Source organism: Monodelphis domestica, chromosome 5 (genome assembly GCF_027887165.1).
Source record: "Monodelphis domestica isolate mMonDom1 chromosome 5, mMonDom1.pri, whole genome shotgun sequence".
NCBI lineage: Eukaryota > Metazoa > Chordata > Mammalia > Didelphimorphia > Didelphidae > Monodelphis > Monodelphis domestica.
Window position 1 is genome coordinate 207,182,112 of NC_077231.1, and position 23,261 is coordinate 207,205,372.

Sequence of the window (23,261 nt, forward strand, 5' to 3'; positions counted from 1 at the left end):
CCAACTCCCTCTTCCCCATAGGTTCAATGTATCAACATTTGCGTTTTTGACTTTTGTGCCATTTTCTAGAAATGTTACCACAACAAAAGTTGAGAATTGACTGTGTATGTGTGTATGTATACATGTATGCATATATCTAGATATAATATATCTACTATTTAGTATGTTATACAGTAGACTGCCTTTAGTAAATCTATCTACTCTTTAGGGGATGTAGATCTCTTCTCTATTTCTATATACACATGATATAGTCCACATACTATCTATATATCTACGATATAGTAGATTTACTATAAATATAGTATACATGTCTACCATATAGTAGAACTAGCTATCTATACTGTGTGTATAAATGGAAGATAATCGCAAAGAGGAAGGCACTAACAGCTGAGGAGGGGCAGAGGAGAAGAGAGAGTTGATCAGGAAAATCCTCCTGGAAAAGATGAGATTTGAATGGATTCTTGAAGGAAGCTAGGGTGGGGGTGAGGGGCAGAAGGCAGAGGTGAGAAACAAGAGCATTCTGGATAAAGGGGGCAGTCAAGGCAAAGTTAAGAAAGATAGGAGAAGGAAAGTTGTGTGAAAGCAACAGTAAGTAGGGCAGTGCAGCCAGATTGTCAAATGCATGGAGGAGAGTGAGAAGAATGGAAATGTAGAAATTAACTGGGTTCTGAAGAGCATTAAATGCTAAATAAAAGGACTTAATATTTTGGTCCTGGAGTTAATACAGAGCCACAGTGGAGCTTATTGAATAGAGGATGACATCACATGTCCCATACTTTAGGAAAATCACTTTGGCTGATGAATGGATGGACACGATGAGCTATCTCCCTACAAGATATATAGATATATATATATATCACAATAATTTGCTTTTTCAGAATTAACCATCTTAATGAATAATAGATTCAAATTCTAAAGTCTAATAGATTCATTAGTCTAACATATGAGGTATCATTTTACAGTTGAGAAAAATTCCTCTGAATTGTTTCTTTCCTTATTATTCATCACAACCTGGAAAAATCAACTCAATCTTGCTTAGGATCATTGAAATTCTGTTCCAAATGGCAGACCCAGTTCATAGAGAGCTATAGCTCCAAAATTCCTTTTTCCTGACAAACCAAAAATAACAATTCACATTAAATAATACTTTAAAGTTGAAAAGGCCTCACAATAGACTTGTGAGGTACACAAGGTAAATTTCATCATCATCTTTAACATACTGGTGACACAATTGAGATTTTGAGAGGATAAATAGTTCAGGTATGAACACATAACTAGTGGCTAAGTAAGCTGGGATTCTGACTCAGGCATCCTGACTCCACGTCCTCAGTCTCATCCACTACGCCATGGTGCCTTTCAGTAGACCTTGACTTTCACAACTTGATATGAGCATGATCAATCTGTTCATTTAGCTGTTTTAAATACTATTAGAAGCACCTACTTTACATTGTCTGTGTAAATGCAGCCATTAATATATCAATGAAAGTAAATCTCTCTTTTTTTAAATTTAAGGATATGCATTTTTAAAGTGGTCATTTCTTGTGGAAATTCTCAATTTACTGAATTCATAATTGAATCCATACATCACCTTCTCAAACTAATTTAGATTGGATAACAAAATTGGAGGAGAATAAATTAAGAATCTTGGTCTTAAAATTTAATCATCTTCATTGGTAAAACCAGGTAACAAATAGAAGAATCTTCTTCCAAATTCCTATGAAAAGCTTTGGCAACCTGTATAGAGGAAAGGAATTTATCAAAAAGTAGAAAACTTTAGGAAGCAGTCTGCAAGTTGCTCAGGAATATTGATGAGAACATGGAGATCAGTGAAATACTTGTATTTAGAGAATCAAAATGAAATATATAATTTTTGAGGTGAAATTAAAAACATTTACATTTTGCACTTCTGGGCAGTATATTTTTATTAAAATGACTGTATAATAAATATTATATTGCTTGGTTTGGGATTTGCTGCCTGTGGGGGGAAATTTCATTTTCTATCTGTTGTGGATTTATTGAAATAATGACTGACTTCTATAAAACTCTGAGATTCAAGAAACTTCTGGTTCAAATGGCAGGGGGGGGGGGAAGAATGAAAGATTGCAAAGATTGAAAAGGGATTTTGCTGGGAAAAAATGACCTATTGAAGCAGAAATTAAAAAACAAACATCCTTTTTCTGAATGAGTGTGTTAATTAACCAACTGAACTTATTTTGGAAAGATGGATAGTAGGTTGGGGAAGTGAATCAGATGTTTAAACATACCACTTTTAAGAAGAGAAATATTCCTGCTCTTAACAACAAAAAGGGGAGGAAGAAGCATTTCCATATAAACAGTAGAAAAGAAGATGATTAAAACAGGATCTATGAATTTCTATTATGTATAGCTTTCTTTTCTTAAAAGGGATATAATAAAATCAACATGCTACTTTCAAAGGCATCCTGCTTGTCTATGTTTCAATCTGCATTTCCTTGGATTTTCCTTTTAAACACTTCAATGACACACCTCTTTGGAGAGGGTAACATTATTACTAGTCTGTCTGTCCCCACAACTCCCCCAAGAGAAACAAAACTTTTGTAACAATAATTCATAATTACCCCAAGCTAATCAATCCACTGACCATGTCTGAAAATGTATGTCTTGTGTTATATATATATATATGTGTGTGTGTGTGTGTGTGTGTGTGTGTGTGTGTGTATATATATGTCATCCCTCACTATTATCTCAGGAGTTGGGTAGCTTACTGCTTCATTGGTCCTCACAATCGTGACTGGTCATTGCATTCTTAAATCTTGGAATTGTTTCTTTTATATTGTTGTTATTATTGTGTAAATTGTTCATGCGCTGTTTACTTCACCCTGCATCAGTTCATGTAAAGTTTCTCTGAATCCATCCCTTTATCATTTTATGACACAATAAAATTCCTTTAAAAGCATATATCACTATTTGTTCAGCCATTCCTCAACTGATCCATAGTTTCTAGTTCTTTGTTGGAAGAACAAAACCAAAAGAGCTATTATGAATATTCTTATACAAATGGGTCTTCTCCTCTTTCTTTGATCACTTTGGGCTATAAACCTAGTGTTACTCATGTATATTTCAGTCATATCTTATGTCAGCATTTATGTATGTTGTATATTTTGTGTAATGTATGCATTTACTTGTATAATTCAAGCTTTCACAGAAAAAAAGACTAATAAAAGCAAAGGGTCGTTAAGTACCCACTATGTGCCAGGCACTATTGTAACAGTTAAATTAGTTTCTCTACTAAAAGTATTATATTTTATGAGGTTTATTAAAGATTATTAGAAATCAAAGATACAAATTAATAAGCCAGGTGCCTAAGGCTGATTAGCCTATTCACACAGCCTAATTACTACATGTTGCAATGTTTAAGCTGAGGAAGAGAGAGGTCAAAGTAGGTGTTGCAGCCAGTTTAAATACACTGTGTTCTCGCCCAGGTGGGGACCCAGGTGAGATTATAGGGAATTCTGGGAAGTACCAAGGACTTCTGGGGATTGAAGTCTGGGGTTCAAATCTCCATTTTTACACTATGCTAAGATTTGTGAATACAAAGAAAGGCAAAAAAACAGTAATTGTCCTCAGAAAGTTCCCTCTTCTTCCATATGGTGGGGTTTTAGCTGAGACTGGACAGAAGGATGAAACAAGGAGAGAGAGCATGAGCATGGAAATGCTCAGAGTCCAGAGATGGACTGGCTTATATCAGGAATAATGAGTCCAGTTTCTTTAGATCAAAGGGAATGTGGAAAGGAAGAAATAAGAAGACTGAAAAGTTAGGAAAGAGGCCATTTTAAACAAAAAAGTGCCTGAAATACCATTGATTCTGTGACCACCTGGGTACCAGCCTTTGTTAAATTCATCTTGTTCCAGGGTGGTCCATGAACAATCAAACATAAATAGGATAGAGGCCTGATATCTTTTTCTTATTTCTTCAAAAGTATTTTTAATGATGAAAATTACCTTATTGAAAAATAGTTGGGCAGTCTCATATTTTTGGTCAGTTTAAAAACTTAATTGTATTACCTATGTAATTGATACAATCAGCTGTATAGAAATTGGTTATTTAAAAGTCTATATGACCAGAGCCTTCTTTTAGTCGTAGTTTCATCTACAACTATAAATGTGTCTATCTCTATATAGCATCAGAAAATAGAAATTCTGGAATTTCTCATTTCTTCTTTCCTACATGTAATAAGATACTTGTTATATTTAGGGGACAAGAAATGGGGGTGAAAGAGACCTATGAAATAGTTTTTCCTATGTATGTTTTATCTCTTATGGTGCAATCTAGATTCTCTGTTCTGTTAAAGTGTTATAAAAATATCACAGTAAAGAAAGAGATAAGACTTTTTTCTTGTTATTCTGACACATTTCTTGTTATTCTGACACATTTTAAATCACCTAAGCTTAAATGTTTCAGCAATTTAGAATTCAATTGAATTGTGGTTTTCAGTACCTTGGAAACTTCATTAATATAGTCTTGCATTTGGCAAAGATACTAATCCATGAAATAACTTTAAAATCTACTATGCACCATTAAATTCATTTAATGCTTTATAATAGGTGTTTAAATAAGTTTAACTACCCCATATTTTCTGGAGAACTTGGTTCTTCTTAGGGACTGCAAAGCAATTTATTTTAAAATGTTGCCTCAAGGTTGATTTTAATTCAGACACTTTTTACTGGAATTGTATCAGGAAGCTCTTTCACTGGGTATTATGACACTATTAGTTCTGGTTTGGGGTTGTTTTTTTTAAAGCTTGATCTTTTGTTCATTGAGACGATTGAGATAATGGAAAATATTTAAATATTATCTGGAACACCTACCAAAGGAAGTATTTGAGACAATATGGTCAGCATAGCATGGATATTCTCAAAGCTGCTAATGAGTCAAACATCTAATTTTCACTGAAAATGTTTTAATCACTATCAAAAGAGAAGTCATTCTTTGAACTACACCAATGTTACTACTGTGTCATTTCACCAAAGTATTAATTAGATCAGAATAAGCCTCATGGAACAAACAAGAGAAAAATCCACATGTCTGTTCCATATGAGATATATTGAGCTTCCTTGGAAACATTCAGGGATATAAGTATCTAAGTGCCAAATGGTGATCTTTGGTCTCCCATTCTGGAATGGCTCTTTTGTACTATGGAGAAAGAAGAGGGATTCAAACTGTATCAGGGAGGATTGGTCACTGAAAGTGTCTCCCACTTAGTGGACCTTAAAGGGAATGAATCTTCCATCTGGCTCTCTCTTCCATCCCCTCTTCAGAATGAGTACTAGTTAAGATTCCCTTTCTGGATTTTCCTATAAGAGGCAGAAAGAAGAATGGGAGCCCTCTCTCACTCCAAAAGAAATGGCAACTGTGAATGCATAGCAGTGGACACTTGAGCTTTCTAGGTCCTCTTGCTCTTGGGTATTGGACTATTCCCTGAGCATATAAGTCACTGAACCTATGATAGACATTTCCAGCCTGGGAGGAAACCATAGAATCATATGGTTGAAAGAGAGACCTTAGACATCATCTAGTCCAACCACTTCAATTTACAGATAAGGTTACTGAAGTCTGAGGAAGGTTAATACTTCCCCAAGGTCATACATATTAGTGTCAGAGAGAGGATTTGAATTCATGTCTTCCCACTTCAGGGTCAGTGTTTTTTCCACCATACCATAGAAGTTCTTAAGTATGTAATTGGCACTGGCTACACTTTGGAAGGAGCCTCTGGCAACTGCTATAGGTCTTGAAGATCATCACCAGCAAGAAAATATGCTGGGCCTGACTTGCCAGAAGACAAAAACTCGGAGAAAACTTCCTAAGGAGTGCAGTACTTTACATGAACTGATGCAAAGTGAAGTGAGTAGAACCAGAAGAACGTGGTACTCAGTAACAGCAACATTGTATGATGAACAACTGTGAACGATCTAGCTATTCTCAGCAACACAGTGATCCAAAACAATGCCAAAGACTCAGAATAGAAAATACCTTCAGCCCCCAGGTGGGGACTGAATGTAGACCAAATTATACTACACTTTTCTTCTTTTTTTGTTTGTTCATATTCTCTTCCATAAAATGACTAACACAGAAAGATATTTTACATGATTGAAAATGTAAAATCTATAATAGATTTCTTACTATCTCAGAGAGGAGGAGAGGTGGGGGAAAGAACTTGGAACTCAAAACTTTTAAGTGTTAAAAATTGGTTTTATATGTAATTGGGGGAAAATAAAATATTGTTTTTTTAAAAAGTGTAGAACTAAGGTGAAAGTTGATTCACTGCTGATTGAACAGTTCCACAAAGTGCTTCACATTTGAATGTTTGAAATATCAGCCTCCAGGGAGGGTATAACAGTCATCATAGAACATTGTTGCTCCTTGTTTAAATTCTTTGTCAGTGGGTACTTATGATTCTTTTATGTTAAACAGTTATTTTGTTTAGAGGAAATAACTGTCCTATACATGATTTATTGCTGCACACTAAAGGGTCTACTGGATCTTTCTATCTGACTTGAAGTTAGAAGTTCCTATATAGATTGTCATCCCATGTTAGAATATTAGCTTTTTGAGATTAGGGATTGTCATGATTTTCTCTTTGTAATTAGCATACATACATACATACAATATTTATCATCATGCTTTGCACCTAGTGAACAAGTAATAAATGCTTTTCAATTCAATTATTCATCCACATTTTACATAAAGTACTGTTCTAGTTTCTGTAGAGAGATCCCAAATATGAGTCAAACCTAAATTTTAAGCAGTTCTCTCTGGAGCTTGTGAGTGAGGGTTAAAGAACCAAAGCATATTGGTGGGGGAGGACCCTGAATTCTCTCTAGACAACCTGACTCCCCCACAAAGGCTGAACCCAGTCTAAGTATGTGGGCTCAGATTTGATATGTATCCATTTCCCTTACTGGAAGAGGGTGAGGGCAAGCATCTCAGCCTCCCTGGACCAAGTAGCAGCCATGTATTTATTGCATCATCATGATTGTTTACATTATAATGGAGATGATTTATGAGAGAAAGCTAGTTTTAAAAAAGCCATCGGAACAAAATTATATTTTATTTAGGTTTTGACTCAAATAGGATCTAGTAAGTAGAATTACTCCTTTGCTATGTTATTAAAATAATTCTAGAAGTTTTGATGTGCTCCCATATTGGTCTTCATGAATACTCATAATGCAGAAGATCTACCTATCAGATTTGAACAATTTCAAGGTATTTAAACTGCTCCTAGAGGCTTGGTAATAAAGAAAATTTAAATGCTATATACTCTTAGTCTCATGGGGACCCCATCCTTTAAGAATAAATTAATATATTGTTTAATAAATTCATTTAACAATAACTTTTTTATCATTCCTCTCTATGTTAGATACTATTCTTAACATTGTGTAAATTACTTTTGTTTTCACTTTTCCAAAGGAAGCATTTTTCCGAAAGAGAAATAATACTGATTCTTTTTACAATTAGATCAAGAGGGTTACTGCTTTAACTGATATTTTGGAATATTTTAATTCAATTCAATCTATGTGTGTTTAGTGAGTACCTCTTGTTTAGCCAATACTGTATTAGACTTTGAAAAAGTTCTGTTTTTAATTTGATCCTTTCCCTCCCAGATTTTAGCAAGGAAGTATATGCCAGGAGATCACCAGAAAATGAAGAATTTTTTTGGCACCTTTCTTCAAATTCTCTATTCAGTGATTTTCTGGACTCCACAGACAGAAATTATGTTATTAGCTTATCAGCCAGACTTTTAGCAGAAGAAATACCAGCGGTAAGAGTTGGAAAGATGGGGGCAAAGGTGAAACTGAATATTGTAATGTGTTATCTTCAAAAGAGATTTAATTCTCTCAAAAAGTAACAGATTTCCCCAAACACTGCTCTCTTGTCCATGCCAGCTGAGAACACATTCCTTACTTTTGTCTTTCTGTACCTACTAGATTTATAGGATGTTGGAGAGTAAAAAGACCATAGAGATCACTTGTCCAGGCCCACTTTACAGATGAGGAACCTGAGCTAGTTGCAAAGCTAGTTAATGGCAGAGCCAAGATGCAGAACAAAAATATCTGCCTCTAATCCATAATTTGTTCATCTATACCAAATCAGATCCCTCATTGGGTATAAGATTTAGAATAAGGGTGTGCAATCTAACATCAGACTCGACTATATTAAAACTTGCAGTTTTCAGGTGCAAATTAGCACATCACTTATGCACTAATTCTCCTAGATGAGTTAATTTGATAATAGATCCAGAATGTATTCATTGAGAATTTTTTTAAAGGCTACAATAAAACAAATGCTATTAAAAAAAAGGTTCCATGTAAAAGTTACTTTTTAATTTAATGATAATTTATGGTACTCTTTCTGTACAGTGATTGGGACTTGGGTGTTAGGAAACATGAGTTCTAGCTCTGCCATTAATTAGCTCTATGACTTTGACCAACTTTAACTTCAAATTTCAGTTTCCTCATCTCTAAAATAAGGATAATAATAGTTGTATTACTGCACAAGATAGTTGTGAGGCTCCAATGAAATCATGTATGTAAAGCAGTTTATAAAATATTATTAAATAGTCACAGCATCTCAGAGTTAGAAGGAACCCTAGATAGGCTATTTAGCTCAATGCTCTAACAACAAGAATCCAATCTACAAAATCCTTAAGAGGCGACCATGTAGTCACTTCTTTCTTTCTTTTTCATTTTTTAAACCTTTACCTTCTACCTTAGAATCAATACCATATATTGGTTCCAAGGCAGAAGAGTGGTAAAGCCTAGGCAATTGGGATTAAGTGACTTGCTGAGGGGTGACACAGTCAGAAAGTATCTGCCTTCACATTTGAACCCAGGACTTCCCATCTATAGACCTGGCTCTCAATCCACTAAGCCACTTACCTGCCTCCCACCTATGCATTTTGTGAACACATCCAGTAAAGAGAAAGCTCACCATTTTCCATGTTAGCCCATTCCATTATTAGAGAGCTCTGGGAATTATGGATTTTTTTCCTTAAATCAAGTCTTAAATGGTCTCTTTCCACCCCTGGTTCTAACCTCTGAAAGCAAAAGAATAATTCTAATTCCTCATCATTTGATGTCCTCCACTGCTTGTAGCTTTCATATCCACAGCAAGTTTATGTAAGGAATAGAATGCCAGGCTCCAAGCCAGTCATCTTCCTGAGTTAAAATCTGGCTTCAGACACAAACTCTATGAACCCTGAGTAAGTCCCTTAACCCTAATGATCTCACTTTCTTCATCTGCAAAATAAGTCGGAAAAGGAAATGGCAAACCAGTTCAGGATCTTTGCCAAGGAAACCTTGCATGGAGTCACAAAGAGTTAGATACAGCCAAAACAATGGAACAACGAAACATTATCTGCCTTAAGTCTTCTTGTCTCTAGGCTATGCTATATCATCAGTTTTCATGTGGCGTGATATTGCGACCATTCACCATCCTCATGCCTCCCTCCAGATGCTCTCCTATGGATTATGGTCCTTCTTGAAGTGTGGCACCCCAAACTGAACACAGTGCTCCAAGGGTGATTCAACCAAGGCAGAGTATAGTGGAATTGCCATATACCCCTAGTCAAGGACGCGATGTCTGTCTTTCCTAATGATCTGTTAGTTCTTAGTTACAACTGTTGACTCACACTCAACTGTGGATCCATTCAAATCTCTAATATTTTTTCACATGAACTTCTATTTCCCCATTTTATGCATTTAGTGGTGATTTTTTAAAAAGTCCATATGAAAGGACTTCCTTTTGGGTTCAAATAATGTAAACTATTATACTGGTAATAAGCTATGAATTTGGAAAGAAAAGAAAATTGCCTGAGGGTCTGACCTATTTCTTGTGGTCATGAATTAGTTAGCCCGTATGAGTTAGTAATAAATATCAGCCTTGACTGAGAGATAAAATTATAGTGTGCTGTATTCACTTCCTTCTTCAAATGTGTTTTTATGTAATTACTGTAGAATGCTCCTGCACTAATGTACTGCTCTGATGCCTCATCATGGAGTAGAGGTGAGACAGGATAGATAGACCAGAAAATCAGGAATTCTAGCAGCTTGTGTAGTTGTTCAGTCATTTTTCAGTTATGTCTGTCTCTGTGACCCCATTTGGGGTTTTCTTGGCAAAGATACTGGAGTGTTTGCCAGTTCCTTCTCCAGCTTGTTTTACAGATGAGGATACTCAGACCAACAGAATTAAGTGACTGATCCAGGGTCACACAGTTAATAAATTTCTGAGTCCAGATTTGAACTCAGGAAGATGAGTCTTCCTGACTCCAGGCTCAACACTCTATCTACAGTACCACCTTGCAATAAAGTAAATCAAATCAGATTAATATCAACATTAAGGGCAGCCTTGAATGAGAAAAGATATCACAATCTATGTGTTTATGTGGAAGAGCTAAAGATTGTCCTAAGGTTTTCCTTGATGTAGAGTAGGAATAAAGCATCAGAAAACCTTCAACCTTTATTTAAAAAATACTCTTAGCAGATTACTTAATTTTAAAATATTTCCTAATTCTAGTTCTGCCACAAAACAGTGTGACTTTGTACAAAGCTACCTTTTCTCAAGCTGTAATAACACACACTTTTATAAAGTTTATATTGCTATTTACATTTTGCTGATGAGAAAACTGAGGCTCAGAAATATTAATTAACTTAAATAAAGTTAGTGACTGATCCTTGCTAGAGTCAGGGTCATGCATAGAGATAACCAGGGTAAAAAACTCCTTATTAAGCTTTGAGAATTAATCTTACAACCCAATTCTTTAATTCTGTATTATTGTTTTTGTTCATTTAGAAGGGTTGGACAATGCCATCTGCAAACAGCCAATGCTATCTTAGCACACTGGAAGTGACTGATTAGACATGAGCCCATGAATTTGTTTGGTAAAAATGAAAAAAAAAAAGAAGAGTCTCCTCCCATGTACTGAAGCTATCCTGAAAGACTGACCTACAACTATCACCAGAGATGTCCCAGATTTTGCTGTTGCTTTTTTTTTCTCCTTGCCATGTTTTTCTTTTTAAACATACAGGTGCAATGATGTTATAAAACTTCAGATTTTCATGGGGCTTTATCACATTTCTTAATTTGTTCCTAAAGAGAGAGATTTTTATTAATCCAGGATCTCGGAGGTGGTGTGCAGATGGTGCTACAAAATATACTTGGCTAATATCCTTTGTTAATAGCTGCCCAAGAGCAGCATTTAAAAAGACTCAAGAGAAAACACTAAAATTTCGGTGATGTGCTGAATTATGCCTTTTTTGACAGAGCTGGTTGCATATATTTTGGGAACAGATTCAAGCCATTGATGCTACTTCTAGTGAAAGTTAGCATTTTGGAGGCAGCTGGATGGCTCATTGAATAGAGCCAGACCTAGAGATGATGGAAGACCCTGGGTTCAAATTTGGCTTCAGACACTTCATAGCTGTGTGACCCTGGGTAGGTCACTTAGCCTGCATTGCCAAGCCCTTACCACTCTTCTGCCTTAGAACCAATATTTAGTATTGATTTCTAAGATGAAAGATTAGGATTTTGAAAAGAAAACTAGCATTTTAATGTTGGAGAAAGACAGAAATAGTCAGCAGTTGACCCTTTCCATTAACAGTTTTTGATTGTTCGAAAGCTTTCCTTCCAACAGTGCCAGAAATAGATTAAAATAAATAATAAAACCTTGTTAATTGTTTTTAGAGGAGAACTTTTGCACTAAAAAGCAAAATTGGTTAATCTACCTCATCACATATAGTTCCCCTTTCCTCCTGGAGACTTTATCAAAAATGAGAAAGGGTATGATTAATTTTTGAATGATCAAATTATTCTTTTTCAAATAATTTCCCTCCCTTTCTTCACAATTGCTCCAAACTCACTTGCCTGATGCCTTTCCAGATTGTGGTTGTTTAAGTCCGGTCACACATCTCATCTTCTGTTCTTTGAATTTCCATTATTAGTTAATAACTAAGCTTTCTCTGACCTTATCTCCCCTTTCCTCTCCAATTCCTCTCAACTTAAAAAAAAATTCTCCCTCTTTACATGTTCTTTGAGCACTGTCTGAGTCTAGCAAATACTCATATCACATTCTACCATGTATCATATTTCTGTGTGAATACATCTAATCTCCTACCATATTCTGCAATTTTGGAGGCTAGAGACTGCTTCTTTTTAGCTTTTCTATCCCCAATTCTTTGCACATACCACACACCTGTAAATGCTTTTTGCATTGAATTGAGACTATTTTTCCTAGGACTTGTGGGAATCACTTAGTATATTATAATTATATTTCATACGCTTACTAGCCATTCATTCAAAAATATTTATTGAATACCTTCTACATGCAGAATATTGCACTGAAAGAAATTTAAAGGAAGTTCTCAAGGAGCTTGCCGTATTAGAGGAGAAATGACATTTACTCATAACAATAAAATATAAATACGAAGAGAACATAAGTGCATTAGAGAAGGGGATGATGCAAATTCCTAGGAGGAAAAGATAAGTTTTTACTAAGGAGATTAAAGAAGGCTTCTAAAAAAAAAAAGTAGCATTTGAGGAGAGGCTGGGAGGATGGGTAGGATTTCAATAATGAGGTTTTGGACACTGGAATCTTTGGAGATGCAAAACTATGCCTGTTTTTTAAATGAGTATAAAGTTCTAATTTGGCTTACCCCTTTTCTATTATACATTCTTTGGCACATCTTGGTACAACAATGTCCCATACCTCTGTAAATCCTTAGTAGTTTTTATTGACTTGATGACTTTTTTAAATTAATTTCTTCTTCCCTCTCACTCTTTTTTCTCACCTTATTATTTTTTCTCTTTTGATGGCCTGCTTTTCCCTCTACTTTTCACTTTATGTCTATAAGATATCCTTTTAGGGGCACTAGGAAGGACTCCATGCCAGCCCAGTAGTGGCTCCATTTTGTGCCATAGTACTTTGAATGGAGTAAACTCCAAGGTTGAATGTCAAGCATCCTCCAGTATGTGATGGATGGGGACTATTTGGAGGGAGATGAGGACAAGATCAGGGCTTTCCTGAGCCTGTTAGAATGGACTCCAGAGGTCTAGTCCAGCTTGTAGTTGAACAAGGATCTCCTCTGCAGTATCCTCAGCAAGTGCTCATTCAACTCTTATTGGAAAGCTTTCAAAGAGTCAGTATAGCATAGTGGATAGGGAGCTAGACCAATAGCCAGGAAGACCTGGGTTCAAATCCTGCATCTGACAATTATTATTTGTGTGACTCTGGGCAAATAATTTAACTTTCCTGTGCCTGTTTTTTCTTCTGTAAAATAAAGGGGTTGGGTTGGACTTAATGCCACCAAGGACTCTCCAACTGATGATCACTGTGAGGTCAAATAAAACCATATAAACTCTTTTCTAAACCATAATGACCCACACAAATGTCAACCATCATTATTGTTATTTTTCTAGGTACTATACCATCATCTTTTTCACTCCCTGGTGTCTCCTTTTACTTTTTTTTAGTTAAATGAATTTTTATTAATTTAACAAAATTTATTTCCTCTCCCTGTTATCCCCCCCTTAAAGCTTCCTCAGAGGGGAGAGAAGCTTTAAGGTAGGAAAATAGAAACAGGATAGAAGTTTTAGATACCACGAGGGGGATGACAGAGTCTTTATTAATTATCCATAAGCCACAGCCAAGCTTTGATCAAAGGACCACTCCGAAGGCTTTTATGAGTCCAGAGATCCACATTTAATACCACACAGGTCAGAGAGATGATAGAGAAAGATTAAAGATGGAGCCTGGCCAAAGGCCAGGCTCCAGCAAGGACAGCCATCAGTACGAGCTGGAAGGGAGCAAGAGCAGAAGAGAGCGAGGCGGAGCTGGCTGGGCCCTATTTAATCTCTTTGATATGCAAATATACACAGTACATAGGGATGATGATCATTGGTTAATGACAAGGTATAAGTGTGGTTTCTCTTAACCAGGTGAGCACAAAGAAACCTGTGTTCCCGCCTAACCTGGGGGAAGCTGGGGTCAAAGGTCAGAGGCTTTCCCAGCCATGTGCAAGACTGAGCATGCTCAAGACTGAGCATGCTCTCTTCTAAGACAATCTGTACATACCAACTGTTCCCCTTGCCCATAGCTAGGGGTGGACTGCTACACCTCTCTTCTAGATGAAACAGCAAAAAAGAGAAAACCCTTGTAAAAATATGTAAAATTAAGCCAAAAAATTCTCCCATTGGCCATGTTCCAAAAAAACTGTTTTGGGCTATACCCTAAGTCTATCTGTTGAATGGGTAGCATGTTTCACTATGAATCCTCTGGATTTGTGGATGGTCTTGTGTTGCTCAGAGTTCTTCAACCTTTCAGTGTTGTTTGTCTTTACTCTGTTGTCAATATGAAAATTGTTCTCCTGGTTCTACTGTATAAATGGAAGTTTTGAGCTTTTGGACTTCTCACTTGACTATACTTCATTTCATACAAATCTCTGAAGCTTTCTCAGATACCAACCCTCATCAATTATCCTGATCCATTCAAATAGCACACTAATATTTTATTCCATTCATGTACCATGATTTGTTTTTTGTTGTTGTTTAGTCATTTTTCAGTCACAGCTGATTCTATATGACCCCACATGTGGTTTTCTTGGCAAAGATACTGACATAGTTTGCCATTTCCTTCTGCAATTCATTTTTCACAGGAGGAAACTGAGCTAAGCAGTGTTAAGTGCCTTGCCCAGGGTCCCACAGCTAGTAAGTACGTGAGGCTAGATTTGAACTCAGATCTTCTTTATTCCAGGCCTGGTATTCTATTCCTGGGTCAAAGGGTGTGAATATACCCTTTATAGTCTTTTTAATATGAATATAATTGGTGATCATATTTGTTGCCTAGGAAATAACTTCTATGCAGAAACGGCGTGAAGCAGCCCGGCAAGCCCTAATGGGAAAGGTTCCTGCAGATTATACAACCCTATTTCAAAGGTAAGACCATTTTATATCAAGTAAATTTTCAATCCATACATTTTTTCTCATTTAAAAATTTTTTGAGTGTTCATATATGCCATTTGTTTCCTAAATTATCAATAAAAATCAGAAATTCCCTAGAGAACATGTCAAATTGAGCCAATTTTAATTCAATCATATTCCCTTTTCAGTTTATCACTATTCTGTAACAAATATGCTTTCATAAAGGAAGAATGAGAAAGTGATTAAATAATTATAATCAAATAAAAAGTTGGTGTCTGGATCACTGTAATGGCAGCTTAGTGTAATGGGGAGAGTATGGCCCTTAGTGTCAAGAAGAACTGCCACATTCTTGCTCAGATAATTACAGCTTTATGAGCCTGGATGAGTCATTTAACTTCTCTGTAAGTTCAGTATCCTCATCTATAAAAACAGAGAATTTCCCTTGCAGTTTTCAGGCTATAGCCTCAGGGTGTTTTGAGGCAAACCTAGGGGCAGCTAGATAGTACAATAGAAAGTACATCAGTAGAGGACCCAGGTTCAAATCTGGTCTCAGACACTTCCTACCTGTGTAACCCTGGGCAAGTCACTTAACCCTAGGTGTGTAGCCCTTATCATGCTTCTGTCTTGGGCAGAAGGTAAGAGTTTTATATATATAAATTATATATGTATATATATGTGTGTGTATATATATATATATATGTATATATAGAGAGAGAGAAAGAGAGAGAGAGAGACAGAAAAGAGAGACAGACAGACAGACAGAGAGAAAGAGACAGAGACAGAAAGAGAGAGACAGAGACAGAAAGAGAAAGACAGAAACAAAGAGACAGAGAAAGACAGACAGAGACAGACAGAGAAAGAGACAGAAATAGAAAGAAGGGGAGAGACACAGAGAGAGAAAGAAAGACAGAAACAGAGAGAGAGAGAATGTGCCTGTTAGTATTTAACTACAGGTATCCTGTATTTCCAACTTGTGATCCATGAAGGTTAGTTTAACAAGTCATTATTCCTTAATGATAGAGGAGAGGTGTTTGGTTTTTTTCTTCTTCTCCATGCAAAGTCTCCTTTATTCTCAGTTCCACCTGGTTTTCCAGAAGTGGAAAATCACTGAATTGTAGTTAGTTGCCTGTACAGTTCAGTCAAGCATATTACTTCCAGGCACACCTCTGAAGAGCAAATATGCAAATAATACAGCTGTAAGTCTGTGGGGGCTGCACATGGGCTCTGTACCATGCAGAGATGGGAAGAGCGAGACTTCAGAGAACAGTTACCTTCTGCAGGAGTTTGGACTTATAAAAATTTTGTTATACATGTCAGATATAAATAAATGTATTGACGAAAACTTTAGCAATGAACTGATGTAGGTCAAAAATTTTGACTTTTTTGGATTAAGATAAAATTATGCTGAAAACAGAGTACAAACCAATATTTTGAAAACTCTGTTTATGAACAGTTAGATGGTGCCATGATGAGAGCATCAGGCTTGAAGGCGGGGGGACTTGGGTTGAATCTGCCCTCAGACACTTCTTAGCTGTATGATTCTAGATCTCAGTTTGCCTCAGTTTCCTCCTCTGTAAAATGAGCTAGAGAAGGAAATGGCAAAGCACTCCAGGTTCTTTGCCAAGAAAACCCCACATGGGGTCACAAAGAGTCAGAAATGACTGAAATAGCTGACCATCATAGGCATATATTACTGTATCAAATAAGAGAAGTTTAAATTTTTTCCATTTTTTAATTTTTATTTAATTAATTAATTTACAATATTTTTCTATTGTTACATGACTTATGTTCTTTCCCTCCTCCCTCTTCCCTCCCAGAGCCAACAAGCAATTCCACTGGTTTTTACATGTATCATTGTTCAAAATCCTTTTCCATGTTATTCATATTTGCAGTAGAGTGATCTTTTAAAGTTAACATCCCCAATCATATCCCCATCAAACCACATGATCAGTCACATGTTTTTCTTCTGCATTTCTACTCCCACAGTTCTTTCTCTGTATTTGGATAGTGTTCTTTCTCATAAGTCCCTCTGAATTGTCCTGGATCATTGCACTGCTGCTACTAGAGAAGTCCATTATGTTCAATTGTACCACAGTGTATCAGTCTCTGTGAACAATGTTCTCCTGGTTCTGCTCCTTTCACTTTGCACCAATTCCTGGAGGTCTTTCCAGTTCACATGGAATTTCTCTAGTTCATTATTCCTTTTAGCACAATAATATTCCATCAAAAAGACTTGTACAAGAATATTCATAGCTGTGCTTTTTGTGGTGGCAAAAAATTGGAAAACGAGGGGATGCCCTTCCATTGGGGAATGGCTGAACAAATTGTGGCATATGATGGTGATGGAATACTATTGTGCTCAAAGGAGTAATGAACTGCAGGGATTCCATGGAGACTGGAACAACCTCCAGGAAGTGATGCAGAGTGAAAGGAGCAGAACCAGGAGAACATTGTACACAGAGACTAATACACTGTGGTATAATCGAACATAATGGACTTCTCTATTAGTGGCAATGCAGTGATCCAGGACAATTCGGAGGGACTTATGAGTAAAAACACTATCCACATTCATAGAAAAAACTGTGGGAGCAGAAAAACCAAAGAAAAACAACTGCTTGATTACATGGGTCAAGGGGGATATAATTGGGGATGGAGACTAAATGGTCATCCTAGTGCAAACATGAACAGCATAGAAACAGGTTCTGATCAAGGACACACTTAAAACCCAATGGAATTGTGCATCGGCTACGGGAAGGGTAGAGGGAGGGCAGGAAGGGTAATAATATGATTCTTGTAACCAAGGAATAATGTTCTAAATTGACTAAATAAATTTTCCAAAAAAAAATAGTATTCCATCACCAACACATACCACAATTTGTTCAGCCATTCCCAAATTGAAGGGCATCTCCTCATTTTCCAGTTTTTTGCCACCACAAAGAGTGCAGCTATGAACATTCTTGTACAAGTCTTTTTCCTTATTATCTCTTTGGGGTACAGACCCAGCAGTGCTATGGCTGGATCAAAGGGCAGACAGTCTTTAAGTGCCCTTTGGGCATAGTTCCAATTTGCCTTCCAGAATGGTTGGATCAATTCACAACTCCACCAGCAATGCATTAGTGTCCCAATTTTGCCACATTCCCTCCAACATTTATCACTTTCTTTTGCTGTCATATTGGCCAATCTGCTAGGTAATGAGGTGGTACCTCAGAGTTGTTTTGATTTGCATTTCTTTAATTATAAGAGATTTATAAAACTTTTTCATGGACTTATTGGTAATTTTGATTTCTTTATCATGTTCCTTGCCCATTTATCAATTGGGGAATGGCTTGATTTTTTTGTACAATTGTCTTAGGTCCTTATAAATTTGAGAAATTAGACTTTTGTCAGAGGTTTTTATTATGAAGATTTTTTCCCCAGTATGTTGCTTCCCTTCAAATTTTGGTTACATTGGTTTTGTTTGTACAAAAGGAGATACCATACCATTCATTTAGTGGTAGCTACCCAAATTGTAGACATAACATCAAGAAGGCAATAATAACAGCTGGCTTTTATATAGTCCTTACTCTGCATTAAGCACTGTGCTAGGCACTCTACAAAGATTATCTTATTTGATCCTCAAAATAGCCCTGGAAAGTACATTCTATTATTATTCCCATTATACAGATGACTGTATGGGGCAAATAGGCTTACTTTGGGTAGTTATTGATCATTGAGAAATCAATTATTAGACATGGCTTTGTCCATCTCTAATTCTTTTTACTTTGAGGAAAAATGTTTACCCTTACTCTTCTGGTGTCCAGACACTTCAGGCTTCATGTCTGCTTAACATTATTTTAACGTGTTTTGCCCTGCTCTGACTTCTGACTATTAAATTTCTCTGCCCACTGTTTCAGCTTATTGAAAGGAGAGTCATTTGACTCTTTAGTTCATTTTCTAACTGGTCTGTCCCTTTATAGCAGCATGGGCTTTCTAATACTCATGGCTTTTAGAACCAGTTCTAAAATGTAATTTCAGCCTTGCTCACTTACTCTCCCTCTAATGGAAAAAAAAATAGAAAAGGAAGAAAAAAATTCCAGTGTGATTCCTTGAGTTAGCATCAAACCCCTTGGTAATCTCCTTGAATCAAGAAAAGGTTTCCTTGGCAACCATGATTCTATTCAAGTCTCTCACCTATATAGAATCACAGAATGCTACCTCTTCCCTCTGTATCAATGCTGATAGAGATTTTTTTTTGTCTGATGAATTGTTCCGCTTCTATAATTTTTTTTTTAAAAACCTAGCTTTCTGCTAGAGGCTTCATAACAAGGCCAAACTCTTTTTCTTCATGAACATTTTAAAATCCATTTAACATAACTGAACAATTTAAAGAGAGAGATGCAGTTATTTCCTCATGGGGTATCAATGATTAATAAGAATAGATTGTAGCAGGGAGTCAGATGAAAATGTACAAGCACGGGAAGAAATATTAATTTTCCTTGCAACTTGAAATAAGCAGAAATGACAAAGTAGATTATATAGTTATTCTATTAGAAACATATCTACAATACCCATGGATCTAGGATCATCCCTTAACCTCTGACCATGAGGAAGGAAATGTCTTGCCTGGAATGTATACTCTCTTCACCTCTGCAGATTCATACAACCCCTAGCTCCTCTCAAGGTTTGGCTCAAGCATCTCCTTATCCTGGAAGTTTGTTAAGATCACTCCTGCAAATTGCTGGTGTTTTCTGTCCTAATATATACATGTATACATGTGTATGTGTGTAAATACACAGGTATACGTATATCCACACCCCACATTTTGTTTACCCCAAATAGAATGTAAGCTTCTTAAGGACAATTTCTTTCTTTCTTTCTTTCTTTCTTTCTTTCTTTCTTTCTTTCTTTCTTTCTTTCTTTCTTTCTTTCTTTCTTTCTTTCTTTCTTTCTTTCTTTCTTTCTTTCTTTCTTTCTTTCTTTCTTTCTTTCTTTCTTTCTTTCTTTCTTTCTTTCTTTCTTTCTTTCTTTCTTTCTTTCTTTCTTTCTTTCTTTCTTTCTTTCTTTCTTTCTTTCTTTCTTTCTTTCTTTCTTTCTTTCTTTCTTTCTTTCTTTCTTTCTTTCTTTCTTTCTTTCTTTCTTTCTTTTTTTTGTCTTTGTATCCCTGGCACAAAACCTAGCATAGTCTGGTGCATAATAGACATTAATTAGTTCTTGTCGAATAACCAAATGAATACAGAATACAGTAGAATGCATAGACTAGGCTAGTGATCAGGAGACAGTGATATGCTACTGACTTTGCCACTAATTTGCTTCCTGACCCCCAGTAATGTTGCCACTCTGGGTCTTAGTTCCCTCTGTAAAATAGGGAGAAGATACCAGATGGTCATTTAGGTCCCTTCCAGATTTAATATCTCTCATGCTTTAATGTTAAGGGGTGCCCCATCAGATTTAGAAAGTTTTTCTAGTTGAAGGGATAAAAGATAAAGCACTTTCTTAATGCAAAGGTGACCACATTATATTGTTTCCCAGAATCTAATCTGCATTTGACCAGCAAGAGAACTTTGGAGTTGAAAGCTGGGGAACAATGAACCCAGAAACATTTTGAGATGAATGACGAAGGTCTATTACCTAGTTCCTATTTAGCTGGCAGAAATAAGGCTTGGTTAATCTCCACAGGTTATAGAAGGAGTCTGTGACTAAAAGGACATTTGCTTTGGACCAAGAAGGCTGGTCTAAGCAAAGAGCTCAGAGCTGGTGGAAGGAAGACTTTCTCTTCATTCATCTTGTTACCAGCTTCTTAGAAGATTAAATTTATAGAAGAAAGTGATCCAGTGATTACCAGAGACCAGACATGTTCACAATCAGAGAAGGATTTTCAGAGCTCGATGCTCCTCCCTGTTTTGGTACATTACAAAGGTCTTGCATTCAGTATAGAGCAGGGATGGCCTTAGAGGTACTAGTAGAGCGAAGTCCTAGTCCTCGGTCTCTGAGGCATTCAAATAAGAAAGAGGATCCAGTCTGAGAGTCTTACCAGTAAACTAGAGCATAGTGATAAGGGCACTGGACTTGGGATCAGAAGACCTAGAATGGAATCCTAACTTTGATAGCTGCTAGCTAGGTAACCACAGACAATTTGCTCAATCTTTCTAAGTTTTAGCATTTTTCATCTATAAATAGGAACAGTAATAATCCTCCCCTCTTAACCTCTAAAGGTTGTTGAGGAGGAAACACTTTATGAACTTTAAAGTACTGCATTTGAGTGATGAACAATCAAAGGAGCTGTCTCTTTTGTCTGAAGAAGGAAAGGAAGGAGGGAAAAGGGAGAAAGGAATAGAGAAAAAAAGAAGAGAAAGGAAAGAAGGAATGATTGAATGAAAAAGCATGTAGTAAGTGCTTACTATGTGCTAAACTCCATACTAAGTGCTGGGAATACATATAGAAAAATGAAATAGTCCTTCCTCTCAAGGACCTCATACTCTTAATTGAGGGAGATAATCCATAAATGATGTTTTCCCCCTCCATTACTACAGAGAACAGAATTAAGATAAATAGGTGGAAGTTGTAAAGAGATAGATTTCATATATATAAAAGGAAGCATTTTCTGTTTATTAGAACTAATTATGGAAAGGTGATTTAATAAAGTAAGTGAGCTCCTTATTGTAGAAAGGGTTTCTGCATGGACAAGAAGTTGGCTGACATCATAGACTCACAGCATCACAGTTTTAGTATGAAAAAGACTTAAAATTCATCTAGTTCAATGAAATCAAAGATCACAATGTGGAAGGAACTTATCCAAGGTCATACAAAATTGATAGCCTGTGTTGTTGTTCAGTCATGTCTGACATTTTGTGACCCCATTTGGGGTTTTCTTGGCAAAGATTCTGGAGTGGTTTGCCATTTCCTTCTTCAGCTCATCTTACAGATGAAGAACTGAGGCAAACAGGGTTAAGTAACTTGCCCAGGGTCACCCAGCTAAGTGAGTATCTGAAGACCAGGATTTGAATTCAGGAAGATGTGTCTTCCGGACCCCAGGTCCAGCACTCTATCCACTGCTCCCCCTCACTGCTCTAATTATTGACAGAACCAAGATTTAAATCCAGGTTGTCTAACTCTTTCAATGATACCATGCTGATGATCGCTAATGTCTCTTATCCAAAATCACGTAGCTAGTTAGTGGCAACACTGGAACAAGTACCTAGAATCCATGACTCCCAGAGGAAAGAAAGGAGAAGCAAGGAACAGCAGAAGATTCCAATGTCCCCTAGTGAACATTTCTAGCCTGTGACTTCCAAAGACACCTTGAACTCAATCTAAAAGTACCACTGACCATTACTAGTACATTGTGGAAGCTTAAAGCCATATGAAGATGGTATATGCCATGTTAGCATGACAAATAAGAAATTAGCCAGGAATTTGTGCCTCGTTATTGATTAGATATTTTCCCTAAATCATTTACTCTGTCCAGCTTTATATACTAATGGAATCAAATCTGTATTATGTTATTATTTTAGAAGTTTAAAATAAAAGAAAGGAAATGTAGTGATAGGTCAAGTAATGGTGCTGACACATTCTTTCTGGGAGTGGACATGATGTCCAAATGGCACTTGTACACCTCTCTTCCTACTCTTTTGGTTGGCTCTCTCTTTTTGACCTACACTCATGTTGATAGGTTGGGAAGAGTTTCTTAGAAGGTGGTTGATCATGGCCACCATACTGCTTCATACTTTCCAAGTTATATATATATATATACACACATATACTAAGAGTGAGGCGGGGAGGAAGTATCTATGTTTATGTGAATACTTGAGAAGACCACTGTAGTTCTTGAACCTCATAAGTATGTTCTACAATTACATAAATCAGGCACAATTTTATCATTGACTCTTTATTGTAATAAATTTTTATTTTTCCAGATTATGTCATTATAATTTTTAATATTCATCTTCTAATATTTTACAATTCATGCTCTTTCTTTTCTTCCTAAGAAGGCAATGTAATGTAAGTTATACCTATATTATCACATAATACATATTTTCTTGTTCATCATGTGAGAGAAGACATACAATGATTTCACTAGAGAAAAATTCATGGAGGAAATAAAGTAAAGAATGTCCTATTTTGATTTGCATTCAGACCTCATCTGTTCCTTCTGTGGTGGTGGATATCCTTTTTCTTTTGTCATGAGTCCCTTGGAGTTGTCCTGGATCTTTGTCTTATTGATAATAGTTGAGTCATTCACAGGTGATCATCAGACATTATTGATTGTTACTGTGTACAGTGTTCTCCAGGTTCTGATCACTTCATTTTGTATCACTTCATACAAATCTTTCCA

At 36.4% G+C, this 23,261-nt stretch overlaps 1 protein-coding gene across 3 annotated transcripts in view; it reads left to right on the forward strand.

Annotated features, from left to right (window-relative positions):
- LRGUK (leucine rich repeats and guanylate kinase domain containing) overlaps nucleotides 1–23,261 on the forward strand; it is a 143,410-nt gene that overhangs the window by 92,459 nt on the left and 27,690 nt on the right. For 2 of the 3 annotated variants that reach the window (XM_056799711.1, XM_056799713.1), the window contains 2 exons: nucleotides 7,642–7,799; nucleotides 14,877–14,965. In XM_056799711.1, the coding sequence (XP_056655689.1) occupies nucleotides 7,642–7,799; nucleotides 14,877–14,965 (247 nt within the window). Of the gene's footprint in view, nucleotides 1–7,641; nucleotides 7,800–10,828; nucleotides 14,837–14,876; nucleotides 14,966–23,261 lie in introns of those variants that run through there. The other variant, XM_056799712.1, reaches the window with a different exon arrangement.